The sequence below is a fragment of the Balaenoptera borealis genome (genome assembly GCF_965194805.1).
Source record: "Balaenoptera borealis genome assembly, chromosome: 5".
NCBI lineage: Eukaryota > Metazoa > Chordata > Mammalia > Artiodactyla > Balaenopteridae > Balaenoptera > Balaenoptera borealis.
Window position 1 is genome coordinate 32,486,380 of NC_138862.1, and position 25,369 is coordinate 32,511,748.

The 25,369-nt window shown below is 36.2% G+C and overlaps 1 protein-coding gene across 1 annotated transcript in view; it reads right to left on the minus strand.

Moving 5' to 3' along the window:
* ROBO1 (roundabout guidance receptor 1) overlaps window positions 1-25,369 on the minus strand; it is a 928,971-nt gene that overhangs the window by 44,558 nt on the left and 859,044 nt on the right. Inside the window, exons 11-20 of the mRNA XM_082392465.1 lie at window positions 24,893-24,974; window positions 24,554-24,722; window positions 24,301-24,467; window positions 18,062-18,183; window positions 17,124-17,355; window positions 16,035-16,156; window positions 12,052-12,223; window positions 8,711-8,908; window positions 4,466-4,492; window positions 3,009-3,051 (exon numbers count right to left, since the gene is read on the minus strand). Coding sequence (XP_082248591.1) covers window positions 3,009-3,051; window positions 4,466-4,492; window positions 8,711-8,908; window positions 12,052-12,223; window positions 16,035-16,156; window positions 17,124-17,355; window positions 18,062-18,183; window positions 24,301-24,467; window positions 24,554-24,722; window positions 24,893-24,974 — 1,334 coding nt within the window. The remainder of the gene's footprint in view (window positions 1-3,008; window positions 3,052-4,465; window positions 4,493-8,710; window positions 8,909-12,051; window positions 12,224-16,034; window positions 16,157-17,123; window positions 17,356-18,061; window positions 18,184-24,300; window positions 24,468-24,553; window positions 24,723-24,892; window positions 24,975-25,369) is intronic.

The window sequence follows — 25,369 nt, forward strand, 5'->3', positions numbered from 1 at the left end:
CATTTAATTATTGATTAATAAATCACGTAGCCTCTAACTCCAGGATCTCATATTCTATTGTGGGAAACAATCATTTAAGCCAGGAGTTAGAAAACTATTTCTATAAAGGATTAGAGGGCAACCATTTTAGGCTTCGCGGGACATATATTTTCTGTTTCAACTACTTAACTCTGCCATTGTAGTGGGAAAGCAGTCATAGACAATATGTAAACAAATGAGTCTGGCTGTATTTTAATAAATCTTTATTTACAAAAACAGGTGTCAGACCAAATTCAGACCAAGAGCCATAATTTGCTGACCCCCTGATATAAACAAAAGATAATTGCATTACCTCTTATTAGGTGCTTAACTGTGGTGTTTATACAGCACAAAGAGTTCACGGAGGACACAGCAGGTGAACCTCAGCCAACTAACAAGGGGAGGGGGGACATATTCCAGGCTGATGTAATAAGTGCATAGAAGAGAATGCAATATTGGTGACTGGCAGGTGGGTTGACACAGTGGATTGTAGGGGGTGGCACACAGAGATATGAGGAGGCCTACAAGGCCCTAGAGGTTGTGGGTTTCACATGCTCTGCCCAATTTGGACTTGCTATTTTAAATATGGTGTGTTCTACTGAAAACTGGGATCTTCAGAAGCTCAGAGACATGATCCATATGCATTTCAAAATTTCATTCTGGCTCCAATGGGCAAAGGGAATTAACAGGAAATAGTTCTAATGAAGGTAGATGAAGGTAGGACTGCTGGGAGCATTTTTAACAGATTAGACAAGGGACAAAAAGAGCTTGAAGTGAAACAATACAGCAATAGTGAAGGGAGAAAAAGGTAGGATCAACAAAATGCAGTAATAGATGCAGGAAAGAGGATGACTTGACATTTTGACTTAGGTGTCATTAACCAGATGAGTTGGGTGATACAGTGAGGGCTCACAGAGTCTGAGATGCCTGAGGGAATCCAATGTTTAAGGGATGGCATCAGAGAAGTGAGTACAAGAGTCTGACTCACTGTTCATTCTCTTACCCCACTGGATCATGGAACACACACACACACACACACACACACACACACACACACACTCACAAATGGCTAGAAAACGCATTCCTGATGCTCTTACCCTGTTCTAGTTTTTCCAAAGCACTCACCAACTGCTTCTACTATAGAGTTGACTTTTTAAAAAATGTTTATTATTAATCTTCTATCTCCCCTGCTAAATGTAACGTTCAGGACAGGAAATTTTATTGACTTTGCTCACCGACACATCCCAGGCAACTAGAACACTGCCTGTCACATTGTAGGTATTCAATAAATAGGTTTGATGAATAAATAAATTTAAAATTGTGTATGTAACTGTCATTTTGAGCATTAACCCTAGGATCTTTATTTAACTGTTGCCTCTATAACATTCCAGCATTTTTTGTCATTTTATTTGGTAAAAAGATCATTTCCACTTGGTATTTAAAATAAATCCATTTCACTGTTATACTATTTTTACATTCAGAAGGTTAATTCTGTATGATGATTTAGCGAGCTTTCCAAATGGAACTTTGTAATTTTTCAGTCCTGCTGAAGAAACTAACATTTGGTACTGAGAAATCCCTGCCATCATTTCCTTCTTGATAATTTGGTCTACCTAGGTTGAAAATTCCTTTACAGCAGAAACTAGACATATTTTATATGTGTGTGCATGTGTGTGTGTGAGAGAGAAAGTACATCTGTGCACGTGCTCATGCACAGAGGCTGGTGCAGAACCCACAGAAGATGCTCAATAAGCATTTTCATAAGATCTGATTAATGAGAAAGCTGAAGTCTACCGTCATGAATATAGACATGTAGAGAGGTGGTTATATCATCAGGTTCCAGATTTATCCACGAGAGAATGTTCTTATGCCAGAGACTGTTTAATGATTGTCTGGGGTATGATTTAGACAGAATTGCCCCGGATGCAAAAACATGCCCTGGTTTAATTCTTGAATCAAGTGGATTTATTCCTTATGAAGACCTCCCTAGCTTTGGGGTCTTTCAGTGGCTGGTTTGTTTCACAGGTATGAAAACAGGAAGCTAGCAGCAGTACCCAGGAAAAAAAAGAGTAGTGCTAATTGTCAAATTTGTACAGCATTTGCTAAAGGTGGTCAACATTTTTTTACCACTCTTTCCTATTTTTATGTTTTCCAGTTGCAACCACATTATCAAACTATACAAAGCAGGACACTGAATAAGTTAACTGAATTTGAATTAGAAAATGGTTTTGGTTGAAAGGTTTTTTTTCTTACACCTTAAGCTAGAGGTTACTGTTTTTGAAAAGAAAAAATTATCATAGAAAATCCTGAAGCTTGACTCATGTAACTTATACCTTCTTTCAGCCCCTTTCAGCCGCCTGTCACATCAATTTGTGATTTCTCTGTGAATATATTAAAGTTCACTGAATAATAATTACCAAAAAATCATAAATGTAGGATTGAGGTTCATTTTAATGAGAGGAAAAAAAAAAAAAAAACCTCCGTGTTAACAAGCTACTTAGATTCTCCTTTTATTTCAACATATTTCCTGGCAAATGGAGACTGAACTATGTTGAATTCATAACAAGAACAAACAAACAGACGTAAACTACAACAACTTATGAGCCAATGCTGTGTTCAGCAGGTTTCCAAATGAACACTTTTTCTTTGATAGTATCTGTTAACTAGCTATATTTCTTAATCTTCATAAATGCCATCGCTTAATTACTTTAACTCCTTTTAATCATCTGCTAAATCAGCAAGTCTGTCTTTCCCGGTGAAAGTGCTCCCTCTGGTGTTCACTGACTGAGATGCAACGGCTCCAATCAAGTGCATTTGTATGTAAACAAGCTTGGTTCCACAGCACAACAGAATGGAGTATTTCCGAAATATTTAAACAAATTTCACCTTTAAGTTACACCTTTTCAGCAAAGAAAGTGATGTCACCGATGAAGACAAGAAGAAATACCTGGAATTCCCCTTAGAATCTACAAAACAAGCAGGATAGTTACCTCCCTCCACTGCTCACAGCTTCGCCTCCTCTCTGATAAGTTACTGGAATGTTACCAAAAAAAAAGGAACAATTAATAGACATGTTTGTGTTTATATATCAAAAGCTATGACATTCATGAGCATATTTCTAGAATGGCATGTTTTCTTCCTTTCTACTTAGAAGCATTGCAAAAATTCATCACAGGAAATAGCAGATTTCCAATTGAACTAGTATTTTTTTAAGATGGTACAGAATTAGATATAAGTTATTTTTATTTTCTTTACGTGCCAACAAGGTTGAAAACTAAGCAGAAGCAAACTTCAGTTCACTCTTATTAACGATAACTATTACACGTTTGTACATTCACATTCTCATAGATTCTAATTTTGAATTTATTATTAGATCATGTAACTTCATGATTTTATGTAAGTGGAATCTTAAATTTGGGAAGAAAAAAACCTACCAGACCATTTCCCCAGAAATATGAGTACCAGTAAGACAAAGGTAAACGTTAAAATAAACCCTCTTTCTCTCCACACACAAAGATGTATGCCAAGTTGTGACTCTTAATGAACGCGACCTAGTTTTTATTGTGGCTTGTGAAAACCCTTCTCAGTATATTTTCATCAGACATGTATACATAGTGAAAATATATTTTAATGCTCTTGAAAGCATTCTCGGCTTAATAAATTATGGGTATAAAATTTAGCCATAGCAGAAAAAGATTTGCACATAGTCAGGCAAGGGGTTAAGGATATTAGCTTTTCTGTAAATACAGACCCATTTTCTAAGAAGAAATATGTTTCTAAAAGCTGCCAAATTCTGCTTAGAAGAACTCCAAACTGGGAGTCTGTTAAGGAGAGATAACTGCTTCCAGTGATTATAATAACTGGATTAAAACCGAGGAGGCAAGGCTACAGGTACATCTTTTACTAAAGGTGAATCGAAAGAAGAGGACCCACTTTGAAAGAAACTGAATGGAACGGAATCTTAGTACTCGGACTTAAGGAAAATGACAAGTTTTATCTTTCACATGTGCTGGATATTTTGGTTACCTTTAAGAACGTTGATTGTATGGATAGAGAATTGCAAGGGAGAGAAATTTTTGTTCGAAAACCTGAAAGCTTAAGTTAAGGTAAAAAAATGCACTGCCAAGTCTGAAATAATCAATGTGATCATTAGCATGTTAAATCATGCTGAGGGTAGACACAGTGTGTCTATCTAATGAAACACATGCAAACAAGGCTAAGATGCAATGCGGAGTCACGAATAAGTAATGGCATTGAAGGAATGACAAGCAACACCAACCATTTCTACTTCAAGTGCATGCCTGGCATGAGTAAATGAAGTACTGTCTTCCATTGTAAGTCCTTTCCCCCCAGCTTACTGCAGAAAATGAAATAAAAACAGAAACACAATAGTACAACACATGCCAAACTAACAAAGAAAAGGAGGGGGGTAAGCGCAAATATATACCTGTTGGTGTGAAGGTAAAAGACGGGACTGAAAAATCAAAACAAAATATAAACCAGTTATTAAGCTGAAGAGAGAAAGGGAACATATCACATTAGTATAAATCAAGCAGACAGCTGAACATAAAACAAATGTAAATAACTAAGCCAGTAGTTCTGACACTCTGATATATGAACAAAACCAAATCTGAGGTTAAAAAAGAAGCTTGTCTCTGAGGTACCATTTTGAAGGGTCTGACGTTCTAGGACGGGAGGGGGTGGGGATTGTGCTGGGTTAGCCTGCAAATGACCCCTGCATTTAGTAATGGAGATTTAGCTCATGGCTTTAGTACAAACAGGAGTCCTCTACTATTAATCATTTCCAAACATTGGATAATGTGTTCTTAAACAAGTATTATCAGGGTCTTGCCTAAACCTTATCTAGAAATCTTAAAGTAAATGCTTATTAAAGTGGGCTAACTAATAGGTGCATTTAAGTATTCATCATCGAAAGAGAGACAGAGGGAAGGAGACAGAGAGAAAGATAGAAAGACAAAAAGAGAAAGAAAGAAAGAAAGAGAGGGAGGGAGGGAGGAGGGGGGAAGAAAAAGAAAGAAAGAAAGAGAGAGAGAGAAGGAAAGAAAGAAAGAAAGGGGGGGGAAAGAGAGAAAGAAAGAAAGAAAGAGGAAAAAAGGAAGAAAGAGACAGAAGGAGGGAGGGAGGAAGGAAGGAAGAGAAGGGAAAAGGGAAGGAGGAAAGGAGGGAAAGAAAGAAGGAAAGAAGGAAGGAAGAAAGGAAGGCAGCAAGCAAAGAAAGAACTGGAACAAAAAACCCCATAAAACTGAATTGTTCCACTGCCAAGAAATGCCTGATACTTATCATATAAACAGTGTAATGCTACATTTTTATCATGATAGAAATTTGTGAACGGACAGGAAAAATGGGGAGTTTTAAACTTTAACTTCTCTATTATAGTTTACATTTAGAAGCTTTCTAGAAGTAGGCTGAGCATTTTTTTTTTAAAATACCACACCAAAAGCTAAACAATAGAACAATAATGCCCCTCTGAAAACCTTCACTCTGCAGTTATAAATCTTAATGCAATCAATAATGCCTGAAATTGAACTGCAGACCTCAAAAGTAGCAGCCTTGCCTCCCCCACTTTTCCTATCTTCTCTCATTCCTGGGTGTTGGATAACACCAGAGCTATTTCCATGTCATTTCACAGAGGGAGGAGGCTGATTTTTTTTTTCCAAGCTCTTCACGTTAATTTAAAGTAAACACTGCTCTGGTAAAGAAAGCAAGGAAATCTACATTACTCCCTTGTAGACTAAAATTTACTTTTAAGAAATCCTTAATACACACAAACTAGAATATCGATTACTTATCACGGATCAAAAAGCTGCCAAAAATGTCTTTTCCACTTCACATTTGAACGTCTCCAAGAAATTTACTTGAAGATTAGAGCACTGGGGTTGCAAATTCAAATGCCTGTAGCATCCTTTACAACTGTCACTTCTTACCAAACCATTTTATTTCTGAGCATACTAGGAAGAACAAAAACAAAACCCTCAATGCCCGGGATCCAGTTTATAAACTGGGCTTCCTTTGCTGCTCAGCAGTCTCTGTCTTAGGAATTCTATTGTGTTTTCTTTCAGTCAGGTCTTTTTAGAGAGTCAATGTAATTTAGCTGCAATCAAAAATTCAGAGCCATAGTAACTAGTCCTCATAAAAAATAATAAAGAAATACATTTGAAAGTAAAGCTACTCAAGCAAGAATGTTCAGTGCCTGAACATTAATTTGCAATCGAAAGGACACAGGCAAAAAATGAAAGGTCCCGTCGGTATTCCTAGCCAACTGCTAACCTCAGTTTAAGGAATTGAAGAAGAGATGAAGAGAGTTCTGTCTAAATGAAATTTTTACAGCTTGTACACCAAAGAACAGCTTAATTCTCAAAGCCTCCAGTAATAAAATAAACTCCCACTACGTGGATGTATGTGAACAAGGGGTACAAGCAGGGGCACACCTCCAGATAAATGTAGGCGGGAAATGTTAAAAATGCTCACTATTACCGAAAGTCACACTCTGGTTTGATGGTTTATAGGTCAACAGGCTCTTTTACATTGATTTCTTTAAAATATTTTACTTCCTTTTTTTCTTAGAATTACCAGCATTGTTTCGGGCACAGACAATGTAAGATTTCAGGATGCACTTTTTAAAACTGCATACGACCAGAATTATGAAAAAGTGCTAACACGGCAAAGTGAGGAAAGCAGAATCAAATGCTCACCAATTACATTTGTAATTATGTTCTACGATTTCTGCTTAAACACAAGCTAGTTAAAAGGACAATGGTATTAGTTTAATAGGTTTTGCAGAAAGGGCACATAGGCATTTGCCAGCATGCTTAAAGTACATTAGTAAAAGAAAAGAAACATTTCAGAAGGGAAGAGGGTTTCATGTCACATATTTAGATTTCAAGACAAGAGAGAGCATTCAATTGTTACAACTACACAGCTATCATACTTTATGGCAATAAAAAATACAGGATTCCTGGGGAATTCAGGAGACTCTACGTCTGGAAGTTAATTAGTCACTTTTCCTCATTCAAATGGGATTTCAAACACACAACTCCCAACAGCCTACCCCTGCCCAGCTTCACAACACACAGACACCCACAAACCCCTTCTCCGCCTTGTTTTTCAGTCAAAGGTTTTATATGGTAACACGTGTGCCTGACACTGATCTACTTTGTATATGTAACAAGCACCTAGTCTCTTTGCAGTAACCTCCCAGCCCTCATTTTCCATTTCACAGGCAGGGATACTGACATTTTGCTTTATCTCTGCATAGGACACCTATCTGAAAAAAACATATTTAAGGATGGTAACACTAAGGTAAACGTATGTACATGAAGAGATTCAATGTGCCAGGAGGCACATTCATGGATTTCCACAGTGTGGGTGATGAATTTGTGTTGACTCTTGCCAAGACCCCTTGGGACCAAGGGCACAAATATTTTAGACTGTTGTCCCAGACTGTTTTACAAGCATAGAGGGATATTCAATAAAACTTTTCATTGAGAAAAGGTCTAGCTAGCACTAACAAATTCTGACTTTGCCATATCATTGATCAGAGAAATGACTTGGCCAAGCCACGTAGGAAATGTTCACTTAGGAAATATGTAGACAATTTTTTTTTAAAGGGTGGTGATGGTGCAGGGTGGTATGTGTTTACTGGTCATCCTCTTTAAATTTGCCTTGCAGCAAAAGTGTTATCTTAGACTTAAGTATGGACCCTGTAACTAGGGTGAATGTATAATTTGCCATCTAAAAACTAGGACAATTTTGAGAACCAAAGGAGCACTGTCAATAATTTAGCTGGACTAAAGACACAAATTGGGACGGTGGCCTGAAAACTGGGACTTACAATCACCCTGCCTTAGAGCCCAGATCTGATGCCCAGAGCTGATGAAGCTATTTGAGGAGGGAAAGGCAAAAGGATTATCTATCTGATAGTGTCAACAGCCTCATTAAAAAATATAAAATACCAACCGCCAATCTACAGACTTTGAGAATATGTGGTAAAAGTGTCTGTGAAATCCTTAGCATATTTGGCTCGTCCATAAAATTGTCAACAATTGCAGCCAAATAAACCTTCTCTTCTAAACTGTAAACACATTTTTAACAAATCATCATCACCCATTAACAGTATATTCATATTCAGCTCTGCAACTTTAAATTTAACAATAAAAAAGTACTAAGCCTCCTCTCTCTGAAAACTGAAGCCCATTTATTAAGAAACTATTTTATAAATAATCAGAACTAATCGGAAATATCATTATTTATAAATAATCTCTTTAGCTTTACAAAGGGCAACAACACCCCCTTTAAAGTTGTGTGACAGTCCAAAGCTTGTATTTATAATTCCTGTGACAAGGAGATTAAAAAGTTTCCTCCAGAATATAAAGTAATAAAGTAATTCCCTAAGAGAACAAGGGAATGGTATCACCACGAAGTGTAGACTTACCCTGGTGAAATATATTTTAAAGGAACTGGGCCTGAAACTGATAAGCCTATCTGTAGTACTGATACTCAAGAGGAGGTTATACCTAGATATTGCAATAAAATAGAAGCGCTTTTGAAAATCTTTATATACTAAAATAATTTAATATAGGATATGCATAATCATGAATAACTTGGAGCCACAGATTAAAATGAAGAGTTATGTAAACATAGTAAAATATGGAAAACTTAGGAAAGCTAATACCTTTTCTGATACCCGCATAAGTACTAGTCAGCCCATTTCTCTTCTTCCGGTGTCGATAGAGCCAGACGCTAAAAACCATAAGGATGATCCAACAGGCTGCTCCGATTCCTGCGATGAACGCTGGCTGCTTCACCACGTCTGAGATCTGCTGAGCAAGGCTGACTTGGTCCTCAGGTGACACGGGGTTTCCATGCAAATCTGAAAAGCCGTCTTTGGGTTAATTTGGGTGTGAAACTCAATGAGACAATGAAAAAAAATTGTGTGTGTTTATCTCCCCTCCTCCCACCCTTGAACAGTCTAAGACACTTAACTCCCTCAGAAACACATCGTTTGAAACTATGTTTAGAAGGGTCTGTAAAAATTCAGAATCATTAATAAAAAACCAATGAAAAATTAAAATCATGTTACCATTGAAAGAACTATGAAAAATCTTTCTTTTAAAATAATAACCATGGCCAGCAATAGCTGTAAGAATGTTCATTAAATATGGGCAAGAATTATCAAGTGTTATGAATAGTCAAAAAGTCTCCTGTTTCCTGTCAGCTATTTTGATTCAAGAATTAAAAATTGGTAGAATTTATGGCTATTCTCGGAGCAACTAAGCCCATGCGCCACAACTACTGAGCCCGCGTGCCACAACTACTGAAGCCAGTGCATTTGACTCTGAAAATGTTCTGCTAACACCACCTGCTTTAAAGTAGAAACATTTGTTTCAGTCCAAAACTCTATTTTTTTCCAAGAAAAATAATTGGTATAACTCATTAGTTATGAATAACATTTCTCAAACAGAAAAAAATGCTTACTGATTATTTTTTCTTATTAAATGACATTGCATCCTGTTAAGACACTGGCAGGTAAAATAAGCAGCATTCAATGGCTAAGGAAACAGTCTTAGGAAAACAGCACCCCTTTCTACGTAAAAAGGCTAAATTGCTACTCATGTTGTGCATGCGTGTGTTTTTTATTTGCTTTTTTCTTGAACAGAATTCCAGATTTCATTCTATGGAGGGTCAAGTCTGAAAAACCTATTTTCAAAAGCAGTTGCCGTCACCTGCCTTCAACTGTTTGCTGACTGAAAGTTTTACTTCATATTCCAGACTCTTTTATCTATGGTTATCCTATGAGCACTTCATCCTCTGAAAGTTCATCAAGCCGACTCCTCTTTTTATTTCTACTACACCCTATTTGCTAGGTTTATAGATTTCATGGCTATTTGTGCAAGGTTAAGTTGGGTAGCTTCAGATTTTATGGAGACAGCCAAGAGAGGTTCCATGCAGGCGACCAGATGGGCTTAACAGAATAAAGTGTGGTGTGACTAATGAATTAAAATGGCCTCTCTGTACCTCAGTCTTTGTCTCACTGCAGCTGAGGCTATATTAAGATATGGAAAATTGGAACACATCTATAATTTCGAGAAAACCAATTTGACCCTTAAATCCCATGATTTAAATCTTAAATAAATAAAATTACACATGGTCCTTTTTCTAATTCATATTTGAAAACCCAGTACTGAAAGTCATATATTATACAAAATAAGTAAATGACATGACAATGTATGGGGTCATCACCATGTAACTTTTTTTTTTTTCACCATGTAACTTTTAATTTCAGTTTTAATACGTTAATACTGACTTTTCACAAAACTAGGCAACTATTTGAGTAAAAAGATCTATGTTCAGACTATTTTCCCCCATACCTTAGATAACGTTGTAACAGTTGCATCAAGCAATTTTTAAACATAGTTTTCGGTACTACCTAAAAATTTTGGAATAAATGAACCAGAAATAAACCATGAAGCTATTTTTGCTTAAAAGTTGTGTGTATTATAATCTCTGTTGAAAAAAAAAGTGCTAGTTGTAAAAGATAATCCAAAAATCAAATTCTGGCCAATGGCTGTGGCAGAAGCAGCAAGCTCTCCACTAAAGACTTGAATGGTACTCTCATAGCATAGAGTTGTTGGGAGGTAGCTCCCTAGCCAGTTACTTGATTTTGCAGTGTTGCCATTCATCTGTTTGGAATCACAAGACCAAGTTCTGTGCAGCAGTGATGTGCACCATTTCCAGACATGTGCCATTTAAACCCTCCTCCACACTATGTGTTTCTTTTCTTCCTTTCTTCTGGCCCAGGGTCAACCTTGGAAGCCCCATGTTAAAGAAGCGACTCCTCATCAGCCTGTGACCCTGCATAGCTACAACCATTGGACTTCAGGTAGACTTTATTATATTACGCTCCAGAAGCTCTGCAAGTGTTATCTGTTACAGCGGGTAGCAGTCTTAACACTGGAACATCAATAGCCGTTTCCAAATTGAACGCAAAGTTCATTATGTACAGCAACAAAGTTTATTCACAGTGGAATGCTTCTTAATTTTGTTCTGAAATAATTTCTAAGTTGTCATCAATATTATCAACATGCAACAGTACTATATATACTTATTTGTGATGTATAAAGATTCATGTATCTGATTCATTTTCATAATTTAGCAACTGGCATGAAATATTACTAATGCTTCAGTTCTGATGTGGAAGGAACGAAGTTGACTATATACTTCTTAGTATCTTACTTAATTTAAATGTCACCTCTTAATATCTGACCCTTTTCTCTCCCCTTTCCATTTATAATTTTGTTGCTGTTTTTTGTTGTTTGTTTCAGATTTTACTGGTAACCAATAAATTTGAATTTTATGTTCACGTCACATTGTCTATCATGAAGTGTGGTAACTAAGGCTTCTGTCAGGTTTTTGTGTTTCTTTTTTATTCATCTAACCACTTTTGAAGCACACAATGCATTTTTAACTTTCTAAGTAATCAGCATATGTCATATTCCAATGCTCTTTTACATCTCAATCTATCTTTTGTTGTCAAAAGCAATACAATTTTAAATAGACACATAAATGGTGAATATAAATTGCATATTGCTGTAAACTTCCAATACCTAGTTTAAGTTTTGCAAGGAAGTTGTTTTTTTTTTAAACCCAAACCACTGAAGGTTCCATGCAGGTGCAGACTGCATCTTTCCTGTTCCCTGAGGTATCCTTGTTGCTCAATTAATAGTATTTATTGAAAAGATGAAAAACATTCAATAGGACAGGATGAGGATGACACGATACTGACAGCCTTTTGCTTAAAATATCATTGAAAAATGTGTGCTTGGATAAGTTTAAATGTAGTTGCGATATTATAGATAGATAAGATAAAGCTAACACCATCATTCTCATAATTCTATTGCCACATTCCATAGCCTGTTCAACTTGCAATGGTTGGCTCCACTATATACCAAAAAGAAAAGCAGGACAATGGGTACACTGATATGTCTTTCGAACCAGATCTGCCCTGGCGCTCACCTAACTGGATGAACTGCGGCTCACTCCTCACCCCGGCTCCGGCCCCGGTGCTGGCTGCCACCTCTATGCTGTACCGGATCCCAGGCACCAGCGAGGGAATAACCGCAGAAAAGGTGGAACCGTCTACCGTCTTGTTTATATGGTATCGAGTTTCATTGCCCAGACACCAAACCTACAAGAAGAACACAACAAATTATGTAAGTTAATGCAAAGGTCAGCACTGTGGTTTTAGACCTAGTACTGTGGTTTTAGACTTAAGAGTTCAGACCTATCATGAACCTAATGTAGGAAGTTTCAAAAGTCATTCTTCCCTGGATCTAGTTCTGAGAAGACTCTTCTAGTCAAACCTAGTGTTAGTAGCACCTTAAAGACCTCCTTGAACTTTCTTATATGCTTTTTTTTTTTTTAAAGAGAGGCTTTTTTTTTTTTTTTTTTTTTGGCTGTGTTGGGTCTTTGTTTCTGTGCGAGGGCTTTCTCCAGTTGTGGCAAGTGGGGGCCACTCTTCATCGCGGTGCGCGGGCCTCTCACTATCGCGGCCTCTCTTGTTGCGGAGCACAGGCTCCAGACGTGCAGGCTCAGTAGTTGTGGCTCACGGGCCCAGCCGCTCCGCGGCATGTGGGATCTTCCCAGCCCAGGGCTCGAACCCGTGTCCCCTGCATTAGCAGGCAGACTCCCAACCACTGCGCCACCAGGGAAGCCCTCTTATATGCTTTTAAAGGATTATATCAGGTGATTCTACAAAAGTTTCTACAAAGGATCATATCAGATGATTCTACAAATGATTCTACCAAGACCCTGGTTCTTATTAACCTTATCATCAGGATTTTTTGTTTTTTTAACACCTAGAAATTATATGCCAGGAAAAAAATAAAAGGAACTTGCAAAAAGCTGTATACATCTAGATAAAGAACAATAACTTACCTATTATCATTCAGTATTTGCCTTCCTACTATGGACTTGCATAACACTAGCTGACCAGATATCACAAAACAAAAATGAGTAGGAAACTCTGTGTCTAATACTTTACTTCAGCAGTTCTCTAGATAAAATTACCTGGTGCTGCCACAGTCCCATCACCTTTCATGTCAAAACCGAGAAACAGTTGATTTAAAAAGAGAGAGCTGGGGCTTCCCTGGTGGCGCAGTGGTTGAGAATCTGCCTGCCAATGCAGGGGACACGGGTTCGAGCCCTGGTCTGGGAAGATCCCACATGCCGCGGAGCAACTAGGCCCGTGAGCCACAACCACTGAGCCTGCGCGTCTGGAGCCTGTGCTCCGCAACAAGAGAGGTCGCGATAGTGAGAGGCCCGCGCACCGCGATGAAGAGTGGCCCCCGCTCGCCGCAACTAGAGAAAGCCCTCGCACAGAAACGAAGACCCAACACAGCCATAAATAAATAAATAAATAAATATTTAAAAAAAGAGAGATTTTCTGAATAACCTAAAGTATCTTGGCATAAATATGGTTTTTAAAAATAAAACTGAACATAAAGAGTAAGGATCATCGTAGGATTTATTCCACCTATGGTAGGTTGAACTATTATCAATGAAAGAAAAATAGCACTCTGATCTTGTATTCACAGTAATATTAATTAGCCTTTAATAACATATACAAGGTGATAGAGCATAACAATACATGTTTGATTTAAAAGAAAAATATTCTCCTAATAAGAAAATTATTGTATGTCTCATTAACTTTGATATTTGTGGTAGGAAATTATTTTCAGGAAATTAAGATTTCTGAACTATGCTATAATCCTTAATTTAAATTTCACTAAAGGATTATTTAATTATTAGAGCGATCTTTTGCAATGTTATAGAGCTTGAATATGATGCATGACAGTATTTGGACTCAGCTTCTATAAGAAAATGATCCATGGAGTAGTAAAACATGCTCTATATTCTTTACGATGTCCTTAAGCAAGGTGTAGGATTAGTTTCAAGTAGCCTATTGTCTAAACTGTAACAGGAAATGGGATTTAAAATAAATCTAAGAGTGTCAGTGTCCTCTATCATATGGGCAAAAACCTTTAATTTTTTTCTTTGAAAGTTAATATTATTTTAATATAGTTTCACTGCATAATACCAACAAATGGTCAGACTCTATACCAGGGTCTGACCATTTGGAAATAAAGAGTCCTCTGTGATTTTTTTCCCCTCAATTACATTACACAGCTGAACCAAAGCCACAAACTGATTTTGTACCAGTCAATCAGGTTGTGAAAGGCATTTTATTATTTTAAATTGACCATGAAGTTAAGTGAAATCCACCCTTTCACATTTCTTTAGGAGAGAAATGAGTTTTGACTCTTAGGGGAAAATGCCTACATTACACAATTTTGCTTAAGAGCTGAGACGTTGCCTCATTTTATATGCTTAAAAATCTCTATAACGGTTTATTTTTCTGGACTGAACCATAGTACCCCATCACTTCCCAGTCTTGAAATAACCTTGAAACTCATGAGAAGGCACTTGAAAGTGTAGAGACTCTTACCTTTTAATGACTCAATTACAGTAGAAGATCTATTTGAAATACCCTAAAATAGCCACAGTGCATTTATGGCAGTATTTTAAATACTTTAAAAATGTCACCCTTTTAAAGTACATGCAAGTGTCATACAGAGGTTTTTAGTTTGTTTTTAAAAATCATTTTAAAATAAACTGTTATACCTAAAATTGAGCTCAGTATATTTGGTCATTGTACAAATTAATTTGGTACTCAAAAGTACATTTATGGTCTTTATTTGGACCTTACCCAAAAGCCCACATCAGATACCCAAAAGTGCACATCAGAATCACCTGGGAAGATCTACCAAAATATATATGCAAGGGCCTTATTATACTTACTGAATCAGAATCTCTGAGAATGGTGGCCAGGCACTTATATTTGGAAAATGATTCCATAAGTGATTCTGATGTTAGCATGAAACTACCTGTAGAAGGTAAATGTGTTTACCTTCTTAGCATTAGTTTCATATCAATAAACATATATAAATTTTTACATATATGAGATAATTTACTAAGTATCATAATTTAGTTAGTAACTAGAAAAATACTGAGGTACAGTGGACATATAAGGCAGTGTCTATAGAAATACATGTTCTGCAGCTAAAAGTCTTCTAGTATGTAGTGTGTTTACATAAGTGTTGAAAAAATACACATAAAATTTACTCTCTATTGAGATTTCCCTAATTCAATCTATCGTTTATTCATTTATCATAGCTCATTAAAACTGTGCTTTAATGTATATTCATTAACAGGATAAATCTCATGTCCTTAATTTTTATTGTACCTTGGCATGCCTGAAAATATCTGCTGGAGATTCTATGTAAGCCTCTCTAAATTCAATGATTAGAGCTGATAACTTCACAGGTAAAAATAATTATTCAGAATCACTGGATTACATTACTTGACAATACATCATATGTTTAAAAAATTCACTTAAATATATACAGAAGTTTATAATTGAATCTCCTCTGAGACATAAAATTTTGTTTAGAGATGAAAACAAGGTTTATAAAAAAATTTTCAGGCACAATAAAATAATTTTTCCAACTTAGCTCCAATGTTACAAAATTCCAAACATGTTAAAAGAAAGAAATCAAACCATATCTGATACAATTCCATGGGGCAAACTAATTCTGCAAAATGTATTTAAGCTGTTTTTTAAGGGGAAAATAGATTCTTTTATTAGCCTTTACGTTTGTTGTTTGTGTGAAATTGTATGTACCTATATGTACTGTGACCAGGTAAAGTCTCTCTTTTAAATTCTTTTTTTCAAATGGCTTAAGAAAAACTTATTCCACAATTATTGAATTAACAGGAAAGTATTTTAAAAATAATTTTACAGGCTGCTGTGTGGACCAGCAGATGGCGCCAAATATCCATGAACAATTTAACCAAGCTTGGTGTGTGTTTTTTTTTTTTTTTTCCCTGCAGGCAGGGGAGAGCGGTGTCCATCAGTAAATTGCTATACATGTATTTACCTTATACTCTTGGACCATTCCATTCTGAGTATCTTCAGGAGGTGGTTGCCAACTCACAAGAATTGCAGTTCCATTTCCATCATGCTTTGATACAGTTACACTTTGGGGTGGGGCGCTGGGTGCTATGAAATTGTTTTAAAAAGTAGATATATTATGAGCACATTAGAGAACACTGAAAGCAGGCATTTAACATTTAAACAAAAACATATTAAATTTATATCCATATATGTGTATGTTTTAAAGATGTATCTCATCCAATCTGAATAGTCCCAGACTATTTGTTTTTCCTCGATATCGCTAACCTATTGTTATTGTGAGTTTTCCATAACCAAAGTTATACAGATTATCTCCACAAAACATCCCAGGAGAATTCCCCTTTCTCCTACCCTGTAACCCTAGTCCCATGTTCTCCCTAAAAATGTTCAAAAGTATAAAGATAAATACTAACCATCCATGTTACTAACTGTATCTTATAATTTATTGTAATCAAAGTCATAAAGACATTTTAGGAAAAATTCTGGTTATTTTTAAAGAGTATACTTGTGACATGTAACCTTTGACCTTTACGTAAATACTAATTTTTAATCTCTAGTTATAGAGTGTCCAAACATACTGGCTTGTCTAGAGCTGAGGGGTTTCCAGGGACAGGAGGCATAAAATACTAAGCCCAGAGGGTCCTGGGCAAACCAAAACATTACTCACCTTATTTACAGATCATCACTCAAAATAACATTTGATAAATGAATGAAAAATAATTAATGGAAAGACAAGCAAATGGAGGATAATTCCATCTTTAGATGTGAATTTTAGTTCTGAATAATTACATATATCCAATATGTCATTAAGTACACATTCACACATTTTTAGATAGGCCACTACCAAAGCAAGTCGAGTATAATAGAATTTTGGTCTTTAGTAGTTCTCATTAAATAAATTCTATTAGCAAAATACAGTGCTCACTATCGAAACAGTGAATAATTAATGGCACGAATATTATGACTTAATGTCATTAATATTTTTCCATTAAGTTAATAAAAGCCTAACAAAAGTATTGCAATGCATAGTAACCGCACATTTCGTTATACTTGCCTTCTTCTAGGGTTTTGGCAAATTTAATTTCACTATCTGCTCCTTGAAATTCATTAAAAAAAGGACGAGCCTTAATTTCATAGTTGACTCCTTTTTTGAGATCAGGGATAACCACGCTATTTTTGGTTGGAGTCCTCACTTCAAAAACCAACCACTCCGATTCACCACGGCTGCCTCCAAATGGGCGATAAAGAATTTTGTATCCTTGAATATACTGCGACTGTTGGTCCACCTATTAAAATGACAAATAAAAATGCAATCACTCATGTCCTTTTATTGACTTTTTAGAAAATTATGAAAATTAAATGTGACACAAGGCAAAAAAAAGTCTATCTGACTTCATTCCACAGTGTTCTAGTTTACATAAAGTAGAATACTAAAAACAAATCACTATCTTTTGTAATATGTCCGTTTTTTCAGCTTTTATGTATAATATTAGATATTAATTTCTATGCTTCCTGCAGAAATGTGAAGCATCATGGCACTTCCACAACAGACATCTAGAGGTAAGTCAGAGGGTCAAGGGGATGAGGAAATAAAATGTATTTTTCCACTTCCTAATTTTAAAAGACTACTTAACTACTTATTCAGAAATACTTTTCAGTTAAAAAAATTCGTATGCTAATGATCCTATCATTATAGTATTATGAATATATAACTTGTGTCGTCTGAGACTAGTAAAGGTCATTACTGCAGCATAATATAAAATACACACAAGATGAAATTTTTCTCTGTTTAAAGCCATTTCACAGCTACCATAATAAACAACGCTTACATTATAAAGTTATCATTGGTAGAGAGGTAAGCAACAGATACATAGAATTTAACTATCTGTTGCATCTCTCTATATATACATATATTTTTTCATGTAATGATCTTCCAAAGTCATCTGCTTATTAAAACTGAGATCAAGTATTACGGCAGCAACAACGACTCACCGTCCAGTGCACTTCGACCGAAGAGGAAGAAAGGACAGTGGGGTTGTGGAGATGCAGTACAACATCTCCCAGTTCTCGCTGGACCTGCTTGTGATCCACCCCCTGACTTGTTGGGGGAACATCTGCAACAATCCAAGGAGACTGTGTCAGATCCTAGACAATGCAACTGACTTGAATGAAAGCATGGGGGAAACAATCCTTTCATTCATAGAAAATCTCAGAAAAGAAGAATCACTCCAACTGTGAAGGATAATTCCAACCTGTGATCCAGAATAAAATAGGAGGCAAAGATAACAATGGCAAACAGTAGCATCTGAGGGCTCCTCCTACCATGTAATGATCACTTTCTTGCCAAGGATGAGAAGCTTAGTGCAATCTCCTCTGAGTTTGTTACATAACCTTCTGTACTGATCCTAACTATGCCAGAAAGAAAAGAGCCAGGATTTGCAGCACAGCAGATGAGTAATGGAGAGAATGGAAACACATAAGTGAAAAGCAAGCACAAAAAGACATCCTCACCTTTTAAGATGAACCTGGATAGCTTCCCAAATAAGATATATGATAAGTTAATGGTTATGATGGAGGATACAGGAACCACCAACAGAATAGGATAGGATAGGATAAGATAGAATAAAACAGAACAGAACAGAACAAAACAAATCTGATGAGTAAAGAGTACTTAACATCTATTTAATTGATGGTTTGGTTTAGTTTAGTTATTGTATCACTGTCAAAAAGGTTCAATAAAGAGTTCTAAATCTCAAGAACACCAATATTTTTGGAAAGGAGACCAAGAACATAGTAAGAATTAATCTGCTACTAGTGGTCATGTATGTTGCGCTTTTTTCCCAACAAGAAAGTGTTCTGTTAAACTTACTAAAAAGTCTGTACTTGATAAAAATTGCCTGTTTCTAAAGAGATTTTCTAAATACAGACGCTTTGCTTTGTTTACAGTAGTAAAAGGGAACACGGGATGAATAAGAGAAGAAAATTAAGATTTTTTTAATATCCAGAATTCTCCTTCTCAAAGTACTGTATCTTGGCACATATATTCTGGATTACTTTCCACTGCATAAGCAACAGAAACAAGAATTTTAGTTTTATGAATGGTTAAATACTTTCAAAGAACTGAGTTTGGATAGAAAACAAAAACATGAATATTAAGAATGTGGTTGGGGCTTCCCTGGTGGTCCAATGGTTAAGACTCCGCGCTGCCAGTGTTCAAGGAAGGGAACTTGGCTGCAGAAAGACGGAACACCTGCTCCAAGGCCACAGCATCCAGGAGCAGGCAGTAAAAGCCAGGCCTTTGGACACAAATCATGCATGCTCTTTTCACTACCCCAGACCACCTTATTCATGGGATCTAAGTTTCTTGGTTAAGAATGCAAGTCAACTGGAAGTTTATACCTCTTTGCAAACTTCCAGTTGCAAAATAAATGACTCACAGGTATGAAATGCACAGGGTGCGGTATGTAGTCAATAACTATGTAATGTCTTTGTATGTTGACATATGGTAACTAGACATTGTGGGGATCACTTTGAAATGTATAGAAATATCGAATGACTATGGTATGTAACAGGAACTAAGACAGTGTTGTAGGTCAATTATACTTCAAAAACAAACAAGCAAACAAACTCATAGAAAGAGAGAACAGATTTGAAAAAAAAAAAAAAAGACTCTGAGCTTCCACTGCAGGGGGTAAGGGTTCGATCCCTGGCTGGGAACTAAGATTCCCACATGCCTCATGGCATGGCCAAAAAAAAAAAAAAAATGAGGTCAGTTATATGGGAAAAGAATCTAAAAAAGAGTGGATATATGCATATGTGTATATAACTGATTCACTTTGCTGTACAACTGAAACTAACACAACAGTGTAAGTCAGCTATACTCCAGTAAAAATTTCTAAAAATGAGGTTGGTAAGTATGTTTGATGAAGTCCATGGAAGGCAGGCAAATGAAAGACGTGACAGGACAAGAGTGCTATTCAAAACCCTTAGAGGTAATAGCCTTGATTTATAAACTTATAAATGAGCAAAATGAGAAAACCTGAGATAGTTTTGGCTTCTCATAGTTTATCATACCTTTGGAATAGCTTTGGCTCATATTGGCCTTCAGGCTACCTATTATCACAGACTAGAGACAGAAAGCACTTGATTGTAACTTTTCCATCTCAGGCAGATTTACTTCTCTACTGGTCTCCATTGCTCCTACAACTTTAGCTACCATCTATCTCTAGGGTAAGAGTGGAGTTCTTGGAATAAGACAGATTTGGCAACTCCCCAACTTAGCAACTCGACAGCCATGTAATATTGGGAAGATTTCTTATCCTCACCATTTTTCAGTTACTTCATCTGTCAAATGGCAATATCAATGGAAGCTACTTCTGAGGAGAAGATTTTTGTGAGAACTGCATTTTTTAAGGCATATAAAGTCCTTTTCTTGAAGGTAGGGATTGGGTCAATTTTTATGAACCTAGAATACCTAGCACAGTGCCATACATATAGAATGTGTTAATAAACATTAGTTGAGTTAAAGTGAATTACTGTATGGAAAACACACACATATCATACATATTATATTAGCTTCTAAACATGTTCTCTCACATGTAAACTTCCATCCTCAGGGAATCGTCTACCTTTTAGGAAGTGTCTTAGTAATCATTTTAAAAGGTAACTACTATAATTTGCATGGCAATCTCTAATTTCTCTGGTTGAGGTAACATGCCAGTTAATCCCTTCATGAAAACTAGGAAAAATCCCTAGTGTAACCATTTTGGCAATAGAATATTATTTTAGAAAATTCCTCATCAGAAAGAAAAATGGAAAGTAATGTCTAATAATGTAATATCGAGACATTTATTAATTGGTCCCTTTATTGTTCTTGCTTTCCTTCTCCTCCTGAAAGAAATGTATTATAATGTAAAAGGTCTTCCCAGCATTCAGAATTAAACTTGGAGGAAGTCTCAGATATGATTCTACTCCCACTATTTCCCCAGTATTGGAGCTCCCTATACGTAATCTCCGAAGGTGGGGGGATTATCCAGGCCCCCCTTCATTATTTACAATAACTGGTCTCTTATCATCTATAGTATACACATATTCTGTACATTCTATGTCTGTGTGCATATTCTTTAAAAGATAGGGCTCAAGAATGCTGTGTGGACAGAACATGGATAAAGAATAGTAGTAACAGTGGCAACAACTACCCCCATCTCAGCAATGTCCACCCCCCAGCCCACCCCCACTTGCTAGGTGCTCATGTCATCTTCCTTGCATGATCAAATCTTGTATTTGGGAAAGCACATTTTGATTACACTGGGACAGGGCTCCAACTCCCACTGCGACCTGGGTCTACCTGACTCCTGAACAGGAAACCATGCCCTGGATCTGTGCAACTTTAAGACCCAGCTCATTCCTAGAAATCTCCACTTGGGGAAGACTTTTTTGCAGCCATGCTGCAGAAGTAATTAAAGAAATTATGCCTGCTCCCTTGTGAATCAATTTCCAACAAGTTTTTCGTGAATTCCCTCTATCCCTGGCTCTTCTCCTAACTGCTTACACATTCTGTACCCTTCAACCGGATTTTCCCAGGTTCTTCCCCAGCCTCCTGCTATGGCCTGACTCAGCTCGGCTTCAGTGTGTCTCAAAAGCAGTCTAAGAACCAGACAATGAAATCTGCCTCAATGTTAACTTCCACTCATTGGCTTGTCTTGGTGCCTGGAGTTAGAATAAGCATATCTTACTCTTAAAATATTAAGGAAAAAAAGTCAAGCCTAGTCTAACGTTGTTATTTTGGGGGTTAAATGTGCCAAGTCTTTGGATTTCTTTTCCAATGATGTGGTTTTCAGCCTTTAGTGCAGCCTCACCAACCATCCTCACTGTCTTCCTCTTAAAAGTCTACCTGAAAATGTAGTGCTCAAAATAGGACACATTACTCCCTTCGTGATCTGACCAGTTCAGATTTTGATCTGCATATAATTCTGCTCAGACTAGATTTGTTTTTTCGACAACTGCTCACTCCGTTGGCTCAGATAGGTGTTCTAATTGACTTCCAACACTGAAGTCATCCTGACACACCTGACACACACTCACATGTACTCTCTTTTGAAGCCCAGTATCCTCAGCCTATTCTTCAACAGCTAATTTTTTAAACCAAAGTTCAAGTACCGGACTTTTAAATTTGCTCCATTAATTTTAATCTTTTAGTGCTGGCCCATCATTCCAGACTGTCGAGATACATTTAATTCTGGTTTTCTCATTCAGCACACTACCTGTGTTTCTCAAATTTTATGAACTTCCTTTGTTTTTAGTCCAGACAATGAAAGAAATACAAGTCCAATGACAGTCTTATGGCATATAATACAAAAGAAATATGAGTCCTGTATATTCATAAATTGGCTAATTTAATCCTTGTCCAGTCTTGTGGAGTAGGGATTTTTAGTCCCATTATGTAGATGAGGGAACCGATGCTCAGGGAACATACTAACTTGCTAGTAGGTTGAAGAGCTGAGATGAAAACTTCTTTGATTTCAAAATTGTATGCCTGTTTCACTATGTTTCCAGTTTTCCAGTTGACGTGGGTTTGTTTCCTTTAAGTTGTTCTACTAGCTATCATGTATAAAGGTAAGTTGATTAAAATTTTTTAAAAACTTAAATTAACTCACAGATAAAATGTTGACTACCTCCTCGCTTAAGAGTTGAGGATATATTTTACAAAATCATTTATATGAGTATATGACAGAACTACAGTTAATGAAAAACTTTTTCTAAGGTCTACTAGGTAGAGACCACTGTACTGGGGACAAAAGTTTAAGTTCACTTTACAGCTGTCATAGTTTCCACATTCTTTACAACTGCGTATCTAATATTGAAAACCTCAAACTGCCTTAAGGCAGGCTCCAAGAATATTAAAGCTACCGCTGAAGTGACTCATAATAGCAAATATATGCATTTGGGTGTGTTGATTTCACACAGCAAGAAACAGACATGGGCATGTTCTACAACTCAGTTCGCTTTCTCAGTGAATTCTGAAACAAAAAGTCCTTCCCAAAAGATTGCTTATATACTCACTGGAGAAGACAAAACATGCAACATGGCTGGCAGACACTTTCCCAAACCAGGAAAAAGTAATTTAAATCTTTCAGTACTTTTGTGTGCAATTTGTTTCTGTCACTGTAACTAAGTTTCAATTTTTCCTTTGGAAATATACAAATTAAGATAGAGACATTATGATTCCTCTGTATGTTGAGAAAAGAATTTTATATTTCTAATTCCTACCATCTTGAATTACCTTTCTTTATTAATCTTATATTAATAAAGTATATTTTAATTGTGATGACAATACGTTCAAAAAAAAGGTAAAGTTTGATTCAAATTCATCTTTCTTTTTCAATATAAATTTTACTACTATTAAAACATTAAAATAACAGGAGGAGCAAGAGGGTGGATAGGAGATAATAATCTGTTGAAAGCTAAAAATAATTCCTATTCATGAAAGACAATAAAAAGCAGTGTATCCAGAATGTGGTCCAAGTGAAAAAATTTCCAATTTCAAATGTTTTTAGAAGCAGCTTCAACATGTTCATTTTTCCTTTTATCTGTTTCTTTAACCCAGCTTTGACGAAAATATACATGATTTCCATTTAAGAGTTTAATAGATCATGGTTCACATAATTGGCAATGAAAGATAGGCGAAACAACATACAGACCTAAATTATTTTTTTCCATGCTTTGTAAGAGGTTGACTGGGCAGAGGGGTTAAGACTAAGTTCATCTTACAACTATCTCTTACATTTGTGTGATTTCCAGAGAGTATTACTTGATTATGGTTGCAATGTTCAAAACTCATCCAGGAGGTCATGAGTATTAATCTCAACATACATAAAATTTACTCAATTTTAAATACAATTATGTGATTAAAATTTTACACCCACATATAGTCATATTTAAAAATCAAAAAATTGAAAATAATACAAAAATATTCACATAATATTTTTGCTCATTGGATTTGCGATTTATAAAATGAAAAACATTTCTCTGTTATTCATCTTGTCTTGGAGAGCTTAGTCCAGAAAATAAGAAAGTTTGCAGACACTGTGTATTAAAAATTAATTGAGCAACTTGGATAATAGATCTATGTTAAATATACAATCCTAGCATGTAGTACAAATGATTTACTTGTAAAATTATAACATCTAAAGATAAGTAGATGTCTCAAGGCTGAGTAAATCAATATTTACCTTGTGTTTTCACTGGGTCTGATATCTGGCTTGGATCACTAATTCCATATGCATTTGCTGCCCTCACAAGGAAAAGGTAAATCGCATTAGGTTTGAGTCCTTTAATGGCAAATGTTTCTGTTTTCACATTCTCTGCTACGGTCTGCCAGCTGCTGCCAGATGCATGGCTAAGGATAGATACACAAGTTAGAACATGCATACTTAATGGTAAATCAAAAAAGAGAACAACTAGGAAACATCGTCTTCACTCTACCTGAAGGCTTCTATAATATAAGATGTTGGAGTTGCACCTGAATTCAAATTTGGTTGCCATGACAATGTTACTGTATTTCGGCTGACATCTGTAACTTCAGGTTTTGAGGGGGCACTAGGGATTAAATTTGGGTCGGTGGGTCTTGGAGGCTGAACTGGAACTCCAAATTCTAACAAAGAAGAAAAAGATGAAAGATGTTTATACGCAGATAAGCACATAAATGTAGATATCATACCCATCCACCTACTCAAGCATCAAGACACGCTCTTCATCTTTTTACCAGTGAGTAAACAACTGCATTTCAAGCTTTATTTTAAGGTAAAATACTACTGAATTTACCTTGGACTTCAATGTAAGCACTCCATGTTGCTTCACCACTGGGGGTTGATGCAATGCAGGTGTACCGACCAGTGTCACCCAGCTGAGAAGACAGATGCAAAATAAATATTTGGAACAATCAAGAGCTCACTGGGCTGAAAAAGCAATTACAGTTTTGTATATGGTCCATTAATATGGATAACTTGCATTAAAAAGCACTAACCAGAAACTTCCTCTTAATTTGTTTTTATTGCATGTGAAGTATAATATTGCACGAAGACAGAAGACAAAAATGTTATTCTAACTGTAGAATAAAAATATAATATTTAAGTGCATTAACATCACCATTTTCTGTGTCGGGCAGTAAACAATGAGGTATATAACTTTAATTTCAAAGAGTTAATCTTTATTACTAATTTATAGCTTTATATTTAATAAGTCACGTAATAGGGCTAATAAAATTTAGCCAATGACTATTCTTGCTATTTCATATATTAT